Raw genomic sequence first — 21484 nt, 5'->3', positions numbered from 1 at the left:
ATGTTTAACTAAAAGCAATCAACACCGTAACATAAGAATTAGCTTAATTTTTCAAGGAACTCCTCAACAGAATAGAACTATTGACCCATGGGGAAACTCTTCAGTTTCGATTTGAAAGTGCATGGATTACTTCAAAGATTTTTGAATTCTGTGGTAGCTTATTGAAAATGGATGCAACAGTATTTGAACACCTTTCTGCACAAGAGTTAAGGAAAAGTGATGCAGATGCAGATTGGATTTCTGCCGAGTATTAACTGAATGAAAGCTGCTAATTCTTGAGAATAAACTGATGTTGTTAACAAGAAACGACCATAAAGAAAATATATATACTGATAGGGCAATGTCAAAATACCCAAACTAGTGAACAGGGGTCGACAAGAGGTTTGTGAACTTACATCACTTATTACCCGAACCGCCTGTTTCTGAGCCAACAAAATCCTTTCAGAATGGAAAGAGTTACTCCAAAACATAAATACCATATGACATAAGCGAATCAAAATAAGCAAAGTAGCTTAATTTTTGTGTTGAACAATCACTTACTTCAGATACTGTTCGAATAGTAAAAATGGCAACATTAAGTCTTTGAACGAGATCCTAAACATGGGCTTTCCATGACAGTTTACTATCTATCTGGACATGCAGAAATTTGAACTCTTCAGTTTCACTAATCATATGTCCATTCTGTGTAATTAGAACGTCTGGTTTAGTTGAATTTTGTGTTAGAAACTGTAAAAACTGAGTCTTACTGTGATTTAGTGTTAGTTTATTTTCTAAAAGCCATGAACTTATGTCGTGAACTGCACTATTTGAAACCGGACCAGTATTGCAAACAACATCCTTTACGACTAAGCTAGTGTCATCAGCAAACAGAAATATTTTAGAGTTACCCATAATACTAGAGGGCATATCATTTACATTAATAAGGAACGGGAGTGGCCCCAACACTGATCCCTGGGGCAGCCCCCATTTGACCGTACTCCACTCAGACTTCGCATCACAGCCATTCTCAACAATGTGAATAATTACCTTTTTGCTGTCTGTTGTTAAAGTAAGAGGTGAACCAATTGTGAGCTACTCCCAGTGTTCCATAATGGTCCAACTTAAGGAGCAGTATTTTGTGATCAACACAAACACCTTAGTTAAATCAAAAAATGTGCCTAGCATTCTAATCCTTTTGTTTAACCCATCCAGTACCTCACAGAGAAAAGAGAATATATCATTTTCAGTTGTTAAATGACTTTTAATGCCGAATTGTACATTTGATAGCAAATTATGCGATATAAAATGATCAATTATCCTTACATACACAGCCTTTTCAATAGCTTTAGCAAACACTGATGGCATAGAAGTAGGTCAAAATTGTCTACATTATCTCTTTCTCCTTTTTTATAAAGTGCCTTTACTACTGAGTACTTCAAACATTCAGGAAACTGAGCATTCCTAAAGGAAAAGTTACAAATATGGCTAAGTAGAGGGCTAACATGTGCAGCACAGTACTTTAGTATTCTGCTAGGCACTCCATCATATCCATAAGAGTCCTTATGCTTCAGTGATTTAATTATTGACTCAATCTCACCCTTGTCAGTATCACAGAGGAGTATTTCAGACATCAGTCTCAGAAAGGCATTTGCCAAGAGAGTTATATGATTCCCTGTAGAAACTATGTTTTTATTTAACTCACCAGCAATGCTCAAAAAATGATTGTTAAATGCTGTACACATATCTGACTTATCAGTAACATAAATCCCAAAGAAAGCAGGTGTTGACAGATGTGAAAATTGTCGAACTATCAGTTTAATAAGCCACTGCTGCAAAATACTAACACAAATTCTTTACAGACGAATGGAAAAACTGGTAGAAGTCGACCTCGGGGAAGGTCAGTTTAGATTCCATAGAAATGTTGGAACACGTGAGGCAATACTGACCCTACAACTTATCTTAGAAAATAGATTAAGGAAAGGCAAACCTACGTTTCTAGCATTTGTAGACTTAGAGAAAGCTTTTGACAATGTTGACTGGAATACTCTCTTTCAAATTCTGAAGGTGGCAGGGGTAAAATACAGGGAGCGAAAGTCTGTTTACAATTTGTACAGAAACCAGATGGCAGTTATAAGAGTCGACAGACATGAAAAGGAAGCAGTGGTTGGGAAGGGAGTGAGACAAAATTGTAGCCTGTCCCCGATGTTATTCAATCTGTATATTGAGCAAGCAGTAACAGAAACAAAAGAAAAATTCGGAGTAGGAATTAAAATCCATGGAGAAGAAATAAAAACTTTGAGGTTCGCCGATGACATTGTAATTCTCTCAGAGACAGCAAAGGACTTGGAAGAGCAGTTGAACGGAATGGATAGTGTCTTGAAAGGAGGATATAAGATGAACATCAACAAAAGCAAAACGAGGATAATGGAATGTAGTCGAATTAAGTCGTGTGATGTTGAGGGAATTAGATTAGGAAATGAGACACTTTTTTAAAGTAGTGAAGGAGTTTTGCTATTTGGGGAGCAAAATAACTGATGGTGGTCAAAGTAGAGAGGATATAAAATGTAGACTGGCAATGGCAAGGAAAGAATTTCTGAAGAAGAGAAATTTGTTAACATCGAGTATAGATTTACGTGCCAGGAACTAATTTCTGAAAGTATTTGTATGGGGTGTAGCCGTGTATGGAAGTGAAACGTGGACGATAAATAGTTTGGACAAGAAGAGAATAGAAGCTTTCGAAATGTGGTGTTACAGAAGGATGCTGAAGATTATGGGTAGATCACATAACTAATGAGGAGGTATTGAACAGAATTGGGGAGAAGAGACATTTGTGGCACAACCTGGCTAGAAGAAGGGATCGGTTGGTAGGACATATTCTGAGGACATATCAAGAGATCACCAATTTAATATTGGAGGGCAGTGCAGAGGGTAAAAATTGTAGAGGGAGACCAAGAGATGAATACACTAAACAGATCCAGAAGGATGTAGGTTGCAGTAGGTACTGGGAGATGAAGAAGCTTGCACAGGATAGAGTAGCATGGAGAGCTGCATCAAACCAGTCTCTGGACTGAACACCACAACAACAGCAACAACAACAAATATTTTTACTACAAACTGACTTTATATCTTCGACCTTGTGCCTGATGACTAGACACTTTCTTCACAACTGACCGTGTTGTTTTAATTTTATCCTGTGAATTGGCTACTATTCTATTTGCATACCACATACTCTTCGCCTTCATAATAACATGTTTAAGAACCTTACAATACTGTTTTTAATGGACTGTTGTAGCTTGATTGTGACTACTTCTGACATTTTGATATAATTCCCACTTTGTTGTACATGATTTCCTTATCCTGTTAGTCAGCCACCCTGGCTGCCTTTTACTGCTAGGATACCCCATTTAGAGCGGTATACTGAAAAGCAACTCCCAAAAGAGCATGAGAAATGTGTTAAGGGAAGCATTGTATTTGTCATCTATGTTATTGGCAGTATGAACATCCTGTCACTCTTGTTCCTTAACAAGGTTTAGAAAACTCTACTGCCATTGGATTAGCTTTCCTAAGTAGTTTGTAATTATATTTGACATTCGTTTGAGTACAACAGCCTTTTAGTGTTAAAATTTATGCATCATGGTCTGAAAGGCCATTCACCCTTTTACTATCAGTATGTCCACTAGTAATGAAGAATGAATAAAAATATTGTCTATGGCTGTGCTACTGTTCCTCTGCACTCTAGTTGGAAAAAACACAGTCTGCATCAGATCATATGAGTTTAGGAGATCTAACAATATCCTTTTTCTTTCTCAGTCATATACAAAATTAATATTGAAGTCACCACATATAACTAATTTCTGGTACTTCCTATAAAGCGAACCAAGAACCCTCTCTAGCTTGAGCAGAAATGCTCTGAAGTCAGAGTAAGGGGACCTATAAACAAAAACAATTAGAAGTTTAGTTTCACTAAATTCAGCTGCCCCTGCACAACATTCAAATATCTGTTCAGTTCAGTGCAGTGCCGTGATGTGTCTATGGACTCAAATGGAATACTATCTTTCTTTCTTTCTTTCTTTCTTTCTTTCTTTCTTTCTTTCTTTCTTTCTTTCTTTCTTTCTTTTTTTTTTTTTACGTACATAGCCACTCCCCCACCCCGTAAGGAACTCCTTGAAAAACAGCCAGCTAATCCATATCCTGGTATAAGAAGCCTCTGAATTGTCAAATTATTTAAGTGGTGCTCTGATATAATGTCAGAGTCAATATCTATAAGCAGTTCACTAACATTATATCTAAAACCTCTTATATTTTGATGAAATATGTTAATTCCTTCTCTATGTGGATACCTGACCTCTGAAGGTGATTCCTTAGAGGGGCTTCCTTTAAGCAGGTATACTTATCAGCTGACTTCAATCTAAAAAATGGTGCAGCTCTAACACCAAATACCACAGGAATTTTTCCATGAGTGACCTCACCACCACCATCACCACAACCACAACCACCGCCACCCCCACCACCACCACCACCACCACCCAGTGCACTGTCGCCTGTAAGCTTTGCCAGCCTCCCCTTCCCATACATATTGAGGTGCAGGCCATGCCTAGTGAAAGCCGATCTATTGATAAACTCAACTGGCACCACTGGAATGTGACCCATGCCCTCTGTCATCAGCACCTTCTCCATGCCTAACAGCCGCATTAAGATCAAGCCGATCATGACGCTGGAACAGTTGCATGAAATGCACATTAGTGCCACCAGTTTGAGTAGCTATCTGTTCCAGGTCACGACTTACATAATATTCCCTGCTCCACTCACAGTCACTACCTGATCCTCTCATTAAATTCCTGCATAACTCCCCTATGCTGTCAATCACCTGATCCAACCACGCACTAGGCTTCACAATACTTGCGATAAGGAAAGTCACTCTGGGCCACAGGTCAGGAGTAACACAGCAGGACAAGTCCAGTGGAAATCAACAATAAAATGCTCTGTGCTTGTGCCAGCTGTGTGTTTGTTGCTGGTGGTTTGCATAGTGTTTGTTGCTGTTGCCACATTAATCACCTTTCGTTCAACCCTTACCCCTCTGCTGTCAGATGTGTTATATGTCTATGATTCTGCTTGGTAAATGATTTTTTTTGTAGCTGTTTTGATCACCATATTCTTACTAGGACTTGAATGTTTCTCATTTAAGTCTTGACTAACAATATTTAGTCAAATATTTTTTATTTATGAATGTACAAAAATGTTTTAGATATCTGACTCCTCGTGTGCTGCTTCTGCAACTCAAGTATCGCTATGACCGTGAAATCGATATGTGTCAGCGATCTGCTTTAAGGAGAATCATGGAGCACGATGATGCGCCAGGCAAGCGTATGGTACTTTGTGTTGCAGATGTAATCAAGGTGATTCATAGTGTTCTCTGTGTGTTGTCTTCATTCCCCATTTTGATGACTATGTTTTACAATCTGCTGTATCTCAAAAATCATGAGCAGGTTGTGTAATTTAATGTAATTATTGTCTGTCTGTTTTTTTTATTTATTTACTTATTGTTTTAGTGTAAGACATTTGTTACTTTTATGTCCATTCTTCAACATTGCTTTGCAAATGTTCTTTCTTTGATTTTTGTGCTGGATATCCGTTGTGGTTTTACATGAATCTTGACCTATTTACCAGTCAGACATTCTACCTGTGTTGTGTTGCTTCTCACAAACTGTTATTAGGTTTCACTGTTAGACTTTGTTGTCCATGCAACACAGATCTGAAACAGCCAAATAAGGTGGAACTGTAATTAAGATGTTGGACTTGTATTTGATTGGAATTGATCTTAAGCTCTGGTACAGCCATCCTTAGGCTTTCTGCGGCTTCCTGAAGTAGCGCTATGCGGGTGCTAGAATGTTTGTTCTAAAAAGACAAGCACAACATCTTTTCTCATTTGTGTCCATCAGGATAGTGACCTATGTCTGACGACCTGGGTGTTGACAAGACTTTTATCTGTAACGAAGAAGATCTGTCATTTAGGGATAGAGGAGAATGCTTATTTGAGTCATCATACGCTTTTTGCACAGTATTACGAGGCGTTTTTTGCTATCTCAGTATAAGTGTGCTGGTTAACATGAAAGAATTAAGGTGTGATTGGCATTTACCCAAACGAACCCATTACACAGTATAGAACATCAGAACAGAACAGGGATCATGAATTGTAGGTACTAATGTTATATAGTGGTTCCCTATGTAAAAAGAGATAGAATACATTATTTTAAATATGTTGGCCCATAACTTGTAGAACTAGTAGCAATTCCTTGACAATTGAGATTTTTATGGTTTGTACTGACAGCCACTTGCGTTGAAAGAGCAACTTTATGAATAATGTTTCTTCTGTACTTTATTACCTTTAAAGAAGTCATACATGTTACCACTCATAAAACATAACTATAATGTAACACTATGCTACGAACAATCTATCACACACACTATAGTCTAATTAAGATTACTAGCTTGTTAACACTTCATGCATTGGAGCTGGTTTCCTCCAATCAGAAGGCTCAGTGTCACGCCTGAACTGTTCACTGTTGCCAAACTACCACAACAAATGATCAGTTCACTTCCAGTTCCTTGTCAGCTTTCTTTGTTGTTGTTGCTTGGATCTTGATTTTTATTTTGCATTTTGGCATTGCGTGAGAATGAACTTATTGAAGGCAATAAATCGTCTCAACTGGTTCTATAGGGGAATAAATAAAATGCTGTCATGACAGGTGGTGGGGTAGCGTAATGGGTAAGTTATGAGGGTAATTCCAAAAATAAGGTCTCCTATTTTTTATATGTACATAGACCTGTTTATTTCTACAATGGTTTACATCAGTTTACAGCTTGAACATTTAGCTATTTTTACATAATCACCATTTCTGTGGATGCATTTTTTTTAGTCGCTGTGGCAGTTTTTGTATGCCCATGTCATACCAGCTCGCCGCCATGCTGTTCAGAAAGTTATGAACCTTTTCTTTCACCTCATCATCGGAGCTGAATCGCTTTCCGGCCAAATGTTCTTTTAACCTAGGGAACAGGTGATAGTCACTGGGCACCAAGTCAGAACTATAGGGTGGGTGGGTGATTATGTTCCACTGAAACTGTTGCAGAGAGCAATGGGCTGCCGAGCGATGTGTGGGCGAGAGTTGTCATGGAGAATGTGCCCGCCCTTGCTCCACATTGCTCTTCTCCGGTTCTGAATTGTCCGTTTGAGTTTTTTCAGAGTCTCACAGTACCTGTCAGCATTAATTGTGGTCCCAGTGGGCATAAAGTCGACCAACAATACCCCTTTCTGATCCCAAAAAATGGTTGTCGTGAATTTACCGGCAGACTATGTTTGAATTTCCGCGGCTTTGGCAAAGAAGGATGCCGCCACTGACGTGATTGTTGCTTGGTCTCAGGTGTAAAGTGGTATGTCCAGGTTTCATCACCCGTGACAGTTGAGTCCAGAAAGTTGTCCTGTTCGGCTGCAAGGTGGTGAAGAAATGTGCGGGAAGCATCAACACATTGCCGCATATGGTCCTCAGTCAGCATGCATGGCACCTATCTTGCACACACCTTCCTGTAGTTCAGTGTTTCCATTAAAATTCTGTGAGCGGTGCTTCGGGAAACCTCAGGAACCAACGTGCAGAGATCATCCGGGGTGATCTGCCGATCCTCACACATGCTTTGCTCAACCTTCAACACTGTCTCCTCAGAAATTGATGGTCTCCCACTCCTTTGTTTGTGGTGAATTTCGGTCCGACCACCTTCAAACTCTCTACACCACTTATGAACATTTTTGACACCATGCACGACTCACCATACACTTCTGTCAATTGGCGATGGATTTCAATTGGTGCAGTGCCCTTTGCATTCAAAAACCGAATAACTTCACACAATTCTCACTTGGCGGTGACATCCAATGGGCGCTCCATTCTCAATGGCTGCCAAGCCAAGACTGAGTGCCTCAGTGCGGTGTGCGCATGTTTACACACAGTGCCTGATGCACTCTTCATAACAGTGTGACCAACTGCCACACAAACAGATTTCTGTACTTATAAAAAAATAGGAGACCTTACTTTTGGGATTACCCTCATACAACAATTGTGACGCAGAATATCTTGGGTTCAAATCTTAAAAGGTGGTGTTTTTTTTTTTTTTTTCCTTCTTCTTAAATCATTATCAAAAGTACTTTTATTATTTTTATTCAATTAATTGGTCTAAATGTGTTTTTTGTAATTTTTAATCCATTTTATCATCAATTTCAACATTGTATTGACTTTTTATTGGCTCTTACTTTTATTTCCACCCCTTCCGCCACCCCCGCTTGTTGCCTGTCAGATGTAATCGAGTGCCCTTCAGGAATGTTCATCAGTTGATCAGCTGGTATCACATCAGGTCATGTAGCCATTGTGAGGATAGTTTCAGGTAACCACTAAATGCAAGAAATTACAGTTTCCATTTAGTACTGAATCTGAAATTTTTCTGGCTTGAGTTTGCTTTCGGAGGTCAGCTTTAACAGCCGTTAAGTAAACAAGTGTGGTTAATAGTTCAGCTGCAGGTTGTTGACCCTTATTTCCTCGGATACATTGCACATCACAAGGTTGTGGTTAGGTTAGGAAACGAGTGTAAATTCAGGGTTACAAAACGCGTCGTCTGTCACATTTCAGTCATTGGTCACTAAAATCACCTGTTAACAGAGAATCTCATGTTCCTGTCATACCTGACGGCTCCCTCTCCCAGCATTGCACTGCACCACACATAATAGCGTTTCAGCATTTGTGAAGTGACCCCGCTGTGTTTGCATATTGCAGTAGCTGATGTGGCAACATTGTAATGACAAGTAACAGATGTCAACTAACAAGTAATTTTAATTGTTCTGCAGACGCACATAGAAGTGCATACAAAAATTTGCATGCAACGCTTTCTTCACTTAGTGTGACCTACCTTTCATATTGTGTGGATGATATCCACGACTGTTTGCATTATACTAGCTCATGTTAACACAAATATTATATACGTAATTCTTCTTCCATGTCATGAAGCTGTCAGTAAAAACATTTGAGGAGTTTGTGGTCAAGAGTGATTGATGTCCTTCTGAGTTACAATATGATATACACTAGTGTCCAAACTTAAAGAAACAAATGGAAATTTTGTAAGATTGTGTTTATTTTTCCATAAAACAGTATACCCAGTTGATAGTAAAGTAGAAACAATGTGAAGAATGCAGAATGTAAACAACTGCAACATACATAATGGTAGACAAAAATGTTATTCATTTTCTCCAACTTAATGTATTTGCCCTCATATTTCCACAACTGGTTAATGTGCTCGGTACAGAGTCTGACCACATCTGGCAGGAATAGAGGTATGATGACAAAGGGGCATGCTGTGAATGACATCATTGATCTCATGTTGAGATAATAACGTTTATTCTTCCTGCAGATCTGCTCACAAGTCTTGGAGAGTTGTTGATGGAAGTTGACATCTTGCAGCCCATCTCCCTAGTGCATCCCAGACATGTTCTGAGGAATTCAAGTTGGGAGAGCAAGCAGTGCACACATGGCATGACCTACTTGCTCTCCCAATTTGAATCCCTCAGAACATGTGTGGGATGCACTAGGGAGACGGGCTGCAACATGTCAGCATCCATCAACCACTCTCCAAGACTTGTGAGCAGATCTGCAGGAAGAATGAGCGTTATTGCTTCAACATTGCTGCCAGAGGTAGTCAGACTCTGTACTGAGCACATTAACCAGTTTTAGGAATGTGTGGGCTCTATGAGGTCAAGCATTATCGTCCATCAATATGAAGTCTGGTCCCTCAGTCCCTTGCAACAACCACTCATGAGGTCTCAAGATCTTATCACAATACTTGACAGCAGTTAAACCATGCTGAGTCACCCGTACAATTTCATGAAGAGATGTTCGAGTGCTCGCCATAATTCATACCCGCACTATCAGGGACCGTCTTTGATATCAGTCTCTTTCGACAATGTTTGGGTCGCAAAATAGTATTCCACATTCCCTCCAAATGCGAATCCATTGAGAATCACACTCCAAGCCAATTCGGGACTCATCTGCAAAATGAACATTGATCCACTGTTCGTCCTTCCAGGTGACATGTTGATGACTCCACTCTAGACATTCCGTTCTATGAAGACTCATCGGAGCTACACATACAGCAGGTCTCCAACAGGAAAGGTCACTTTGCCGAAGCCTTCTTTACACCGTTTGTCTTGATACAACACTTACAGTAGATGCTGCCAGGTTATATGACAGCTGCTGTGCAACATTAAGGTGGTACCGTCATGCCCCTACAGCCAAATAACAGTTCTTTCTTTCTGATGTCACATGTGTTTGGCCTGCTCTGGTCTTCGGGATACGGTTTTGGTCTCTACAAACTGTCGCCACATCCAAGAAACAGCAGAATGATTCACATTAAGCCATCAGGCCACTTCAGTTTGCCACTATCCTGCTTCCATTCTTTCTATGGCCCACCACCGCAGGGAGTCTGGTAGGCATCTTCTCTGTGCCATACTGCATCGTCTGTGACTGTGTACACAGCGATTGAGGATGTAAACACTACCATCTTTGATAGGTGACCTGACGTCATCGTTGGTGTTGTTATCCATTGGTTGGATGCCATCTTCCGTGCAGAACACAATAGTACAGACATTTGTTGACAGTTTTTAAGATTACATCGTGAATTGGACACAGGACAGAGAAACAGTGGTTTGTTGCTTTAATTTTGGACACCAGTGTAATTTGTCAAATATTTTCTATGCCACTTTGCACAGGTATGTGCACTTCATAGCATTTTAAATGTAGTTCAGGACCAGCCTGTATTTGCTGAGATTGACAACCTGTAACTTGCAACAAGACAACATGTTCCTATTGCTATAATAATTGTGTTTTACCACAATTAAGGAGAGCTGTCCATCTACACTAGTGTCCAAAATTAAAGCAAAAAACTGCTATTTCCCTGTTCTGTGTGTAATTCACGATATAATCATACAAACTGTGAACATATGTCTGTACAATTGTGTTCTGCATAGAAGGTGGCATTCCGGTCAGCAGACAACCACACCAACGATCACATCAGGCATCTATCAAACATGATAGTGTTTACCGGGTAGTCCTTCATCCAAAATTGCTGTGTACACAGTCACAGACAGTGCAGTATGGCATGGAGAAGACTCCTACCAGACTGTCTGCGGTGGAAGGCCATAGGAAGAACAGAAGCAGGACAATCACAAATTGATGTGGCCCAGTGGCTTAACATGAATAGTTCTGTTGTTTCTTTGATGTGGCAACAGTTTATAGACACTGAAACTGTATCCCAAAGACCAGAAAAGAGCCGACCATTTGTGAACTCAGGAAGAGAGGACCATTATTTGGCTGTATGGACGCAACGGTACCGCCTTAGTACTGCATGGCAACTGCCATCTGACCCTGCAGCATTGACTGGACATGTTGTATGGAGGCAAACAGTGTACAGAAGGCTTTGGCAGAGTGGCCTTTCTTGTCGGAGACCTGCTGTATGTGTACCTCTGATGCGTCTTCATGGAAGGGAACTAGAGTGAAGTTGTCAGCATGCCACTTGGACAGTTGAATAGGGGGCCAATGTTTTTTTCAAAGATGATCCCCAATATTGTCTGGAGAGTGATTCTCAATGGATTCACATCTGAAGGGAATATGGAACTCAATTTCATGACCCAAACACTGTGGATAGAGACCAATATCGAGGAGGATCCCTACTGGTGTCGACAGGGATTGTGTTAACCACACAAACACCTCTTCACGAATCTTTACAGATGAGTAGGCAAGGTGTAACTGTTGTCAGGTATCATGACAAGATCTTGGGACATTGTGTGCAGTTTTTGCAGGGTGCAATGGTCCCAGACTTTGCATTGGTGGACGATAATGCTCGACTTCATAGAGCAAGGGTGGTTGTTGTTTTCTTGAAAATGGAAGATATTGGACCCATGACGGGTCCTGCTCATTCTCCCGATCTGACTCCCATAGAAAATGTCTGGGATGCATGGGGAGACGGGTTGCATCACATCAACTTTCACTTACAACTCTCCAAGACTTGCAAGCGGCTCTGCAGGAGGAATGGGCATTATTGCCTCAACATGAGATTGATGACATCATTCACAGCATGCCCTGTCATTATCATGCCTGTATTGCTGCCAGATATTTTCACACCCCATACTGTGCACATAACCAGTAGTCGGATTATTTGTGCAAATCTGTTTAGTTGGAAAAAACAAAGAACAATTTGTATACCATTATGCATGTTGTAGTTGTTTACGTTATGTATTCTTTACATGGTTTCTACTTTACTATCATGTGTGTATACTGTTTTGTGGGAAATTAAATAGAACCTAGCAAAATTTTCATTTGTGCTTTAATTTTGGACACCAGTGTATGTTGGAAGCAACAGTTCAAAAGTCATATATGCAGTGTATTGAGAAAGTAAGTTCCTTTTGGTAATAAAAACAAAATGAGAACAGATACAGAAAAAATATCTACAGCTAATATTTTAATATACGTTGCACCACCCTGTCATAACTGCAGTAGTGCAGACCTCGAAAGATAGCCATCATTTATTGTTGTACATGTAGAAACAGAAGTAGAACTTCAAACAGCCATGATCATTGATGTACAGCATATATAGCGATCTTGGCTGTTTGAAGTTATACTTATGTTTCTACATTAATCTAGATTGCCCCTAACTTGATAATGTCAAGCATGGATATTACTGTTGTACATCATCACTCAATTATTTAATTTTTATAAATAGGAAAATTTATATTCAGAATTTTTTTTAATTCATAGAGAGACTTGGGCTGGCCAATACTGCAAGAGATGCAACTCTCAATACAGCCAATAAAAACATGCAAGATACAAGATAGGCATCTTTTAACCTTTGTTTCGAGTGAATAGTTCACATAAGGTGTAATCCTCCACAGTATACAATCTTTGTATACGAAGAGCAACAGGTGGAAAACAAGCCATAAGGCTACAGGCAGAAAGAGATACTAAATGAAATGTGTCTGGCTGTCAAAAGTGCAATGTGTGAAGCTTCCAATGGCTACTAAAGCAGGATTTTATGGAAAGGCCTCATGCAAAATTCAAAGAAATTCTGGTCATATGTAATGCCTATCACTGGCATCAACTTAAGTACCCAGATAGTCATGGATGGCACAGAATCCGAACTTAGAGCAGCAAAAGCAAAAGTGTAAATGCAGAACTTCCTTTTCAAATGTGCCTCCATAAAGGAAGATCCAGTAGTATTGCCTCAGTTTAATTTTAGAACCATTCCAAAGATGAGTGATGTAGATATTAATGTCCGCAGCATCGAGAAACAATTGAAATCATTAAAACTGAGTGAAACTTCAGAGCCAAGTGGACTCCCTTCAGATTCACAACCAGTAAACCCCTGATTCTTTAAAGAATCAAACTCCCATGAAGAGAGAAAAAAAAAAAAAAAAAAAAAAAAAAAAAAGCTTCAGACATCTGATTACTTTACAAATGATTTAATGTGTTAAATATTCAACATTGAGCATCTAAGGAAGAAAAAGTTCAGAAAGTTAGCAAGTATTAACTTTTTTCCTTTCATCACTTTGTGGGGAATGTTTGCGAGAAAAAGTTCCACTAAGTGCTCTCATTCTAAAATACAGGTGAATAAAGTCTGGATATTTGCACGCTGTCTGTCATGCTGCCTCAAGACAAATGCACAGTTTCTAACTTTAGTACATGTCTTATTGTGTTAAACTTTTAACATAAGATTAGACCTTGAAATGAGTAAATTATGGTAGCATTTTAAATTATTAAATTCTCTCAGTAATTAAACAAAGTATTGAAAATGAAATTGTTGTTGCCATTGGATGCCATTAGACAGGCAACCTGAAACAGATATTGGGCTCTGGGATTGTCACTTAGTAATACAGATTTGCTGCTTAGTTAACATGTCTTTTAAACAACCTTTATTACTGAACAGCTATTCCGAAATCCAGTACCAGTTAACATGTCTTTTAAACAACCTTTATTACTGAACAGCTATTCCGAAATCCAATACCAGTTGCAAGTTACCTACCTAATGGCTTCCAGGGACTAAAGATATCTGTTTTTCAATATTTCATGCAATTATTGCCCAAATTTAAAATGCTGGCATAATCTACTCATTAAGAGGTGTAATCTAATGTTAAAAGTTTCACACAATAAGACAAGTACACAGACCAACAAAAGTTTTGCATCTCCCTCATTATTTCAAAATCCATGGCCCAGAAAATAAAAATTCTTCATGATTTCTTGCCCATCTATAACAGAGTCCTTCTTATTGTAGTGTACAACATGATGTTTGCCATGGACCTCAGGAATGAAGATTCTCAGCATGCAACCTTCTCCTAACAGTTTAATGCAATAAATGACATTCTGTAGCCTGTTTGAATGCCAAATTCAGTTCTGGAGCACTCAGCCAACAGTTCCTTTGACTTGATAGGTATAAATATCGCTCATGCTGTGCAGCTGCCAAGTGTGAATGGCCTGGGCCATGTAGGTCCTCAACACTACCTTGTAACTGGAACTGAACCCATGTCCACACCACATCACTTTGACTCCAGTGCACACATTAAGCAACTTTCCTGTTTGACAAGCCTTCTGTGCAAAAAGCGATGATGTGGATCCAATCATTGATCATGATTGTCCTTCATAGCATGATCAATGTTCAGTCTAATGCTTCACAGATGTCTCCCTGCTGGTGCTTTACTTTCAAGTGAAATACTGCAGTGCATTCAGGTGCAGCATTCTGCCTGTGGCTAGCCCTCATGATTAACTGTGTGTGTGTTTACTAAGATCAGGGGTGACCTTCGGATTAGTACAAGAACAGTCGAAATAGCAATACACCTTCACGACACATCAGGGTGTGTATTACAGTTATAACCATACGTTCATCTTGAGGCTGCCTAACTGATGGTGTACAAATACCTATTGCATATTTATACAGTTTTTGAGACTGAGAGCCCTTATCAAATTCCAACAAACTTTACACATAATTTCAATCCTTTGCAAAACTTTTTCTTGCTAACTCCCCCCACAAAATGATGAAAAGAAAAAGTTTATCACTTTGTACATTTTTTGCTTATCATGCATTCAGCTTCAGGTATGGTGTTTTAATTTATTACTTCTTTTTTGTCGACTTTATATGCAACACAGTTTGCAGACAGTATACAAATAAAGGGTGGGCAAGAAATAACTCTGTATTAAAAATTGTTTATATTGGGTTGGTGCTTAAGTTCATAGCATTTTCCCATATGTTTAATAAACACAACAGATACACATAACAGCACCTTTACTCATCTATAATATATTCTCCTTCACTATTTACAACAGTCTGCCAACACTAGGATAACTTTTCAATTCCACTGCTGTAGAAATCATGTGGTTTGGAGGCAAAGAACTCATTGAGCCACATACAGAGCAAATTTTCATCCAGAATGGAAGTTCCTTGAAGATTGTTCAACAGAGTGTGGAAAAGGTGAAAATCTGAAGGCGCAAGATCTGGTGAATAAGGTGGGTGTGGAATGATTTCCCAACCAAACTCGTGTATAGTGTTTTCTGTTAGTCTAACAGAATGTGGGCGGGCATTATCACGGAGTAGCATCACTTCATGGAGCCTTCCTGATCATCTGCAAGACATCTCAGTTATTGAAAATAATGTCAGTAGTGATGGTTACACCTCAGGGAAGCAATTTTTAGTAGACCACACTGTCGCTGTTCCACCAAATGCATAAGATTATTTTTTGTGGATGTGTACAGGTCTTTGCATGGGGAGTTGCTGCTTTGTTTGGGCTCATCCATTCCTTCTTTTCCTTACATTAGCAAAAAGACACCATTTCTCATCACCAGTAATGATACAGGGTAGGATTGGTCAGTGTTGTTCGCAAGCTAGTTGGTGACGAGCAAGCAGAGATGCACATATGGGCACCTGCTGATCTTCTGTTTTTGAGTTAGAGCATGCGATACCCTTACACCCAATTTTTGAATCTTCCTCACTGCATGCAAATGTCGCACAACAGTGGAATGATCACAGTTCATCACATTTGCCAGTTATTGAGTACACTGACTTGGATCATTGTGAATTAATGTGTTTAAACAATATTCATCAAACCCCGAACGTCTTCGTGAATGTGAAGAGTAACTTATGTCAAAACGATCCTCCTTAAAATGAGAGAACCCTTTTCTTGCTGTGCCATCTCCAGCAGCATTATCTCACACATGGCACTAGTGTTTCTGACTACCTCACCTGCTGCCACCCCTCTGTTGAACTGAAACAGAAGAATATGTTGGACATGTTCCAATTTCTTCACTGGACACTACATCTTCTCGTGTCCACTGCCTCACTCACTATTTTCATATTACAAAATGACAGTATGCAAACTCAAATATCAATAGTGAACTATAAATAAATAAATAATTGCAGTCGATAAATAAACCCATACCAACCGCTGTACCAACATGCAAAACAAAAAAGATGCAAACTTATGCACCAAACTAATAATGTTTATAATATGTAACCAATTTTCATGAAACAAAAAAAAAAAGATTTTGTTCCTTGCAATGGTAGAATTGTTATGCATTGCTTTAATTTGACATAAGCTCCTCCATTATCCACCAGTCTCAGTAAATGGATGTGGATGTTTGCATCATATTTCTGCACATAATCCTGCGGGCGATATGTTTCCATGGCAAATTTGCTCCTCCAACTCATCAGGAGTTTTTGGTTTTGTTGGATGAACTTCCTCTTTCACCCATCCCTAGACTCTTTCTGCTTTTACTTTTTCAGTTTGTACCATCTACACTCCATCGTCATCCGCTGTTAGTCGGGCTGACATGATGCACCTGATTGTTCAGCTTCCCCCGCCGGTTTTATTGTTTGGTGACTTCAATGCCCATCATCCCCTTTGGGGTTCTCCTGCATCCTGTCAAAGAGGCTCACTCTTGGCGGATGTCTTCAACCATCTCAATCTTGTCTGCCTCAGTACTGGCGCCCCGACTTTCCTCTCGGACTCTACTCATACCTACTCCCACTTGGACCTCTCGATCTGTTCTACCACTCTTGCCCGTCGGTTCGAGTGGTATGTCCTTTCTGACACCTATTCAAGCGACCACTTCCCCTGTGTCGTTCGTCTCCTGCACCACACCCCATCCCCACGTCCTTCGAGCTGGAACATACCTAAAGCTGACTGGGGACTTTACTCCTCCCTGGCGACCTTCCCGGACCACGATTTTCTCAGTTGTGACAGTCAGGTCGAATACCTCACAACTGTTATCATCAATGCTGCCGAACGATCCATTCCTCGTACTACCTCTTCTTCACGTCGCGTTTCCGTCCCCTGGTGGAATGAGGCTTGTAGAGACGCTATCCGTGCTCGACGACGTGCTTTACGCACCTTTTGCCGCCATCCTATGTTGGTGAATTGTATTGGATACAAACGACTCCGAGCGCAATGCCGTAGAGTCATCAAAGACAGCAAAAAAGCTTGTTGGGCCTCTTTCACCAGCTCCTTTAACAGTTTTACTCCCTCTTCCGTCGTTTGGGGTGGCCTGCGCCGGCTGTCGGGCACTAAGGCCCACTCCTCGGTACCTGGCCTGACCTCAGGTAATGAGGTCCTCGTTGATCCTGTGGCTGTCTCCAACGCCTTCGGCTGGTTTTTCACGGAGGTTTCAAGCTCCGCCCATTACCACCCTGCCTTCCTTCCCAGGAAAGAGGCAGAAGAGGCTCGGCGAGCTTCCTTCCACTCGCTGAATCTGGAAACTTATAATGCCCCCTTTACTATGCGGGAACTCGAACGTGCGCTTGCACTGTCCCGGTTCTCTGCTCCGGGGCCAGATGCCATTCACGTTCAGATGCTGGCACACCTTTCTCCGGCAGGCAAAAGCTTCCTTCTTCGTACCTACAATCGCGTCTGGACCGAAGGTTAGGTCCCCATGCGTTGGCGTGACGCCGTCATTGTTCCTATACCCAAACCCGGGAAGGATAGACACCTTCCTTCTAGTTACCGCCCCATTTCTCTTACAAGCTGTGTCTGTAAGGTGATGGAGCGCATGGTTCATGCTCGGTTAGTCTGGATTCTGGAATCTCGACGGCTACTTCCCAATGTCCAATGCGGCTTTCGTCGCCACCGCTCCGCTGTTGACCACCTTGTGACCTTGTCGACATTCATCATGAACAACTTTTTGCGAAGGCGCCAAACGGTAGTCATGTTCTTCGATTTGGAGAAGGCTTATGATACCTGTTGGAGAGGAGGTATCCTCCGCACTATGCACAGGTGGGGCCTACGCGGTCGCCTGCCCCTTTTTATTGATTCCTTTTTAACGGATCGAAAGTTTAGGGTACGTGTGGGTTCCGTATTGTCCGACGTCTTCCTCCAGGAGAACGGAGTGCCTCAGGGCTCCGTCTTGAGCGTAGCCCTTTTTGCCATCATGATCAATCCAATTATGGATTGCATTCCACCTAATGTCTCAGGCTCTCTCTTTGTCGATGACTTGGCGATCTACTGCAGTGCCCAGCAGACATGCCTCCTGGAGCGCTGCCTTCAGCGTTGTCTAGACAGCCTATACTCATGGAGCATGGCAAATGGCTTCCGGTTCTCTGAAGAGAAGACGGTTTGTATCAACTTTTGGCGATATAAAGCGTTCCTTCCGCCATCCTTACATCTCGGTCCCGTTGTTCTCCCATTCGTGGAAACAACTAAGTTTCTAGGGCTCACGTTGGACAGGAAACTGTGTTGGTCTCCGCATGTCTCTTATTTGGCAGCCCGTTGTACACGTTCCCTTAATGTCCTCAGAGTTCTTAGTGGTTCATCTTGGGGAGCGGATCGCACTGTCCTGCTTCGCTTGTATCGGTCCATAGTCCGATCGAAGCTGGATTATGGGAGCTTCGTCTACTCATCTGCTCGGCCATCTCTCTTACGCCATCTCAACTCCGTCCACCATCGGGGGTTACGTCTTGCGACCGGAGCCTTCTACACTAGTCCTGTCGAGAGTCTTTATGCTGAAGCTGCTGAATTACCATTGACCTACCGGCGCGACGTACTGCTGTGTCAGTATGCCTGCCGGCTGTTGTCAATGCCCGACCACCCCTCTTATCAGTCCTTCTTCGCCGATTCTCTCGACCGTCAGTACGGGTTGTATGTGTCTGCCCTGCTGCCCCCCGGAGTCCGCTTCCATCGCCTGCTTCGACAATTGGATTTCGCCCTCCCTACCACCTTCAGAGAGAGTGAGAGCCCGACACCACCTTGGCTCCAGGCTCCGGTTCATATTTATCTCGACCTCAGCTCACTCCCGAAGGAGGGTACTCCGGCTGCAGTGTATTGCTCACGGTTTGTCGAACTTCATGCTCGACTTGCCAGTCACACCTTTATTTACACCGATGGCTCCAAAACTGATGATGGTGTCGGCTGTGCCTTTGTCGTCGGGGCCGCCACCTTTAAATACCGGCTCCTCGACCAATGTTCCAGCTTTACGGCCGAACTTTTTGCTCTCCATCAGGCCGTTCAGTATGCCCGCCGCCACCGCCATTCATCGTATGTACTCTGCTCTGACTCACTCAGTGCTCTTCAGAGCCTTGGAGCTCCCTATCCGGTCCATCCTTTGGTTCAACGGATACAGCAGTCCCTCCATTCTTTCGCTGATAATGGTTCTCCTGTCAGCTTTCTGTGGGTTCCCGGACATGTAGGAGTGCCTGGGAATGAGGCTGCAGATGCTGCAGCCAAGGCTGCAGTCCTCCTGCCTCGGCCAGCCTCCCATTGTGTCCCGTCATCTGACGTTCGTGGGGATGTTTGTAAGAGGCTTGTGTCGATGTGGTGGGATGCTTGGTCATCCCTCCAAGGAAACAAGCTCCGGGCAGTAAAACCGCTCCCAACTGCTTGGACAACCTCCTCCCGACCATCTCGGCGAGAGGAGGTCCTTCTGACCAGGTTGCGGATTGGGCATTGCCGGTTTAGCTACCACTACCTGCTCTCCGGTGACCCAGTCCCGCAGTGCCCTTGTGGTCAGGCATTAACAGTGCGCCATGTTTTATTGTCGTGTCCCCGCTTTAGTCAATCTCGTGTTGTCCTGTCCCTGCCATCTACTTTACCGGATATTTGGATATTTTAGCTGATGACGCTCGAGCAGCTGCTCGTGTTCTGCGTTTTATAACTTTGACTGGCTTGTCCAAAGACATCTAACCTTTTTACTTATTTTATCTACATCTTTGTCAGGTCTCTCTGGTGTCCCCCCTCCCCTTGAGTTTTACTAGATTCCTTGCTGGCCATTCAAGAGGGGCCATGTCCGAACCACCATCCTAAACATGGATGTCAAACCATGAGCGGACAGAATATGTGAAAAGAGGCAGGACCCCATCTTGCATAAAGATTATGTCAGTGTAACTGTACTATTTAGGTACAATACCATGAACATAATTTTCAAGCCTGTCAATGTTCCGTTCTGCATTCACTGTGTCCTGAATGAGATATGGACCCACAACTTTCATGGATGCCATGCCGCATCACCCTGTGACCTGTTTAGTAACCACTCTCAGCTCCTCTGTTACCCAATAACAACAATAGTGCCATTTAAGAAACACCTGTTATGGAATACCACTTCATCTGACCACAGAACATTGCCAAGAATAACAGCCCAGTCTTCATACCAAGTAAGCATCATCACCCATATCAACCTATGATCACAGTCTTCCACTGGTAATTCGTGGCAGTAATGTGGTTTCCATGGACAAAAATTCAACTGTTTCTTCAGAACAGTTTGGATTGTGTGTCAGATTAGACTGCTTCCACAACTGTCTGTCTTTGTGATCTCTGAGAACTTCAAGTGAACATTCCCTGAACCGCTTGCACATTTTCCTCAATCCTGGATTTTGGGGTTCGACCACTTCTCTTAACATCTGATATAAAATCTGTGTCCATTAACTTCGAGTGGTATTTTCTTATGGTCTTTGCATCTACTGAGGCACAAGGTCTGTCTGTACTTCGCCAACATTTCTGTACTTGAACCACAGATCACCGTATTTTGTACTTGGATGCCAGCTAAACCCACTCACACAGGGTTAGACATTGCGCCATGGCGTGTCACTGATATCTGCAGTGATATAAGTGATATATAATGTAGTAAATAATAAGGCACAAAATGTTTTTGTTTTATGAAAATTATTGAAGTATTAAAAAAAATTAAGCAGTTTTCAATAGGGACTTAATTTGTGCTCACCCTTTGTATCACTGAACATATCTGTAAAATTGTATCATTATATGACACACAGTACAGGAGATACGATATTGTAAACATTGAGATATATGAAAAACTAGGTTTTGCTTAAAATTGATGCAAATTACCTAGACTATATTCATGTAGTGTTTTATAATGAGAACACTTAGCAACTTCCATTAAACTTTAAGCATAATTTTGAACCTTCCCTAAACTTTTTCTCGCTTACATGCATG

General features: G+C 41.5%; 1 protein-coding gene across 1 annotated transcript in view; it reads left to right on the top strand.

Moving 5' to 3' along the window:
- The window catches only part of LOC126260214 (breast cancer type 2 susceptibility protein-like), a 169494-nt gene that overhangs the window by 64519 nt on the left and 83491 nt on the right, over positions 1-21484 (top strand). The window contains exon 5 of the mRNA XM_049957510.1: positions 5225-5375. Coding sequence (XP_049813467.1) covers positions 5225-5375 — 151 coding nt within the window. The remainder of the gene's footprint in view (positions 1-5224; positions 5376-21484) is intronic.

Source organism: Schistocerca nitens, chromosome 5 (assembly GCF_023898315.1).
Source record: "Schistocerca nitens isolate TAMUIC-IGC-003100 chromosome 5, iqSchNite1.1, whole genome shotgun sequence".
NCBI lineage: Eukaryota > Metazoa > Arthropoda > Insecta > Orthoptera > Acrididae > Schistocerca > Schistocerca nitens.
This window is presented reverse-complemented; position numbering and strand designations above follow the sequence as displayed.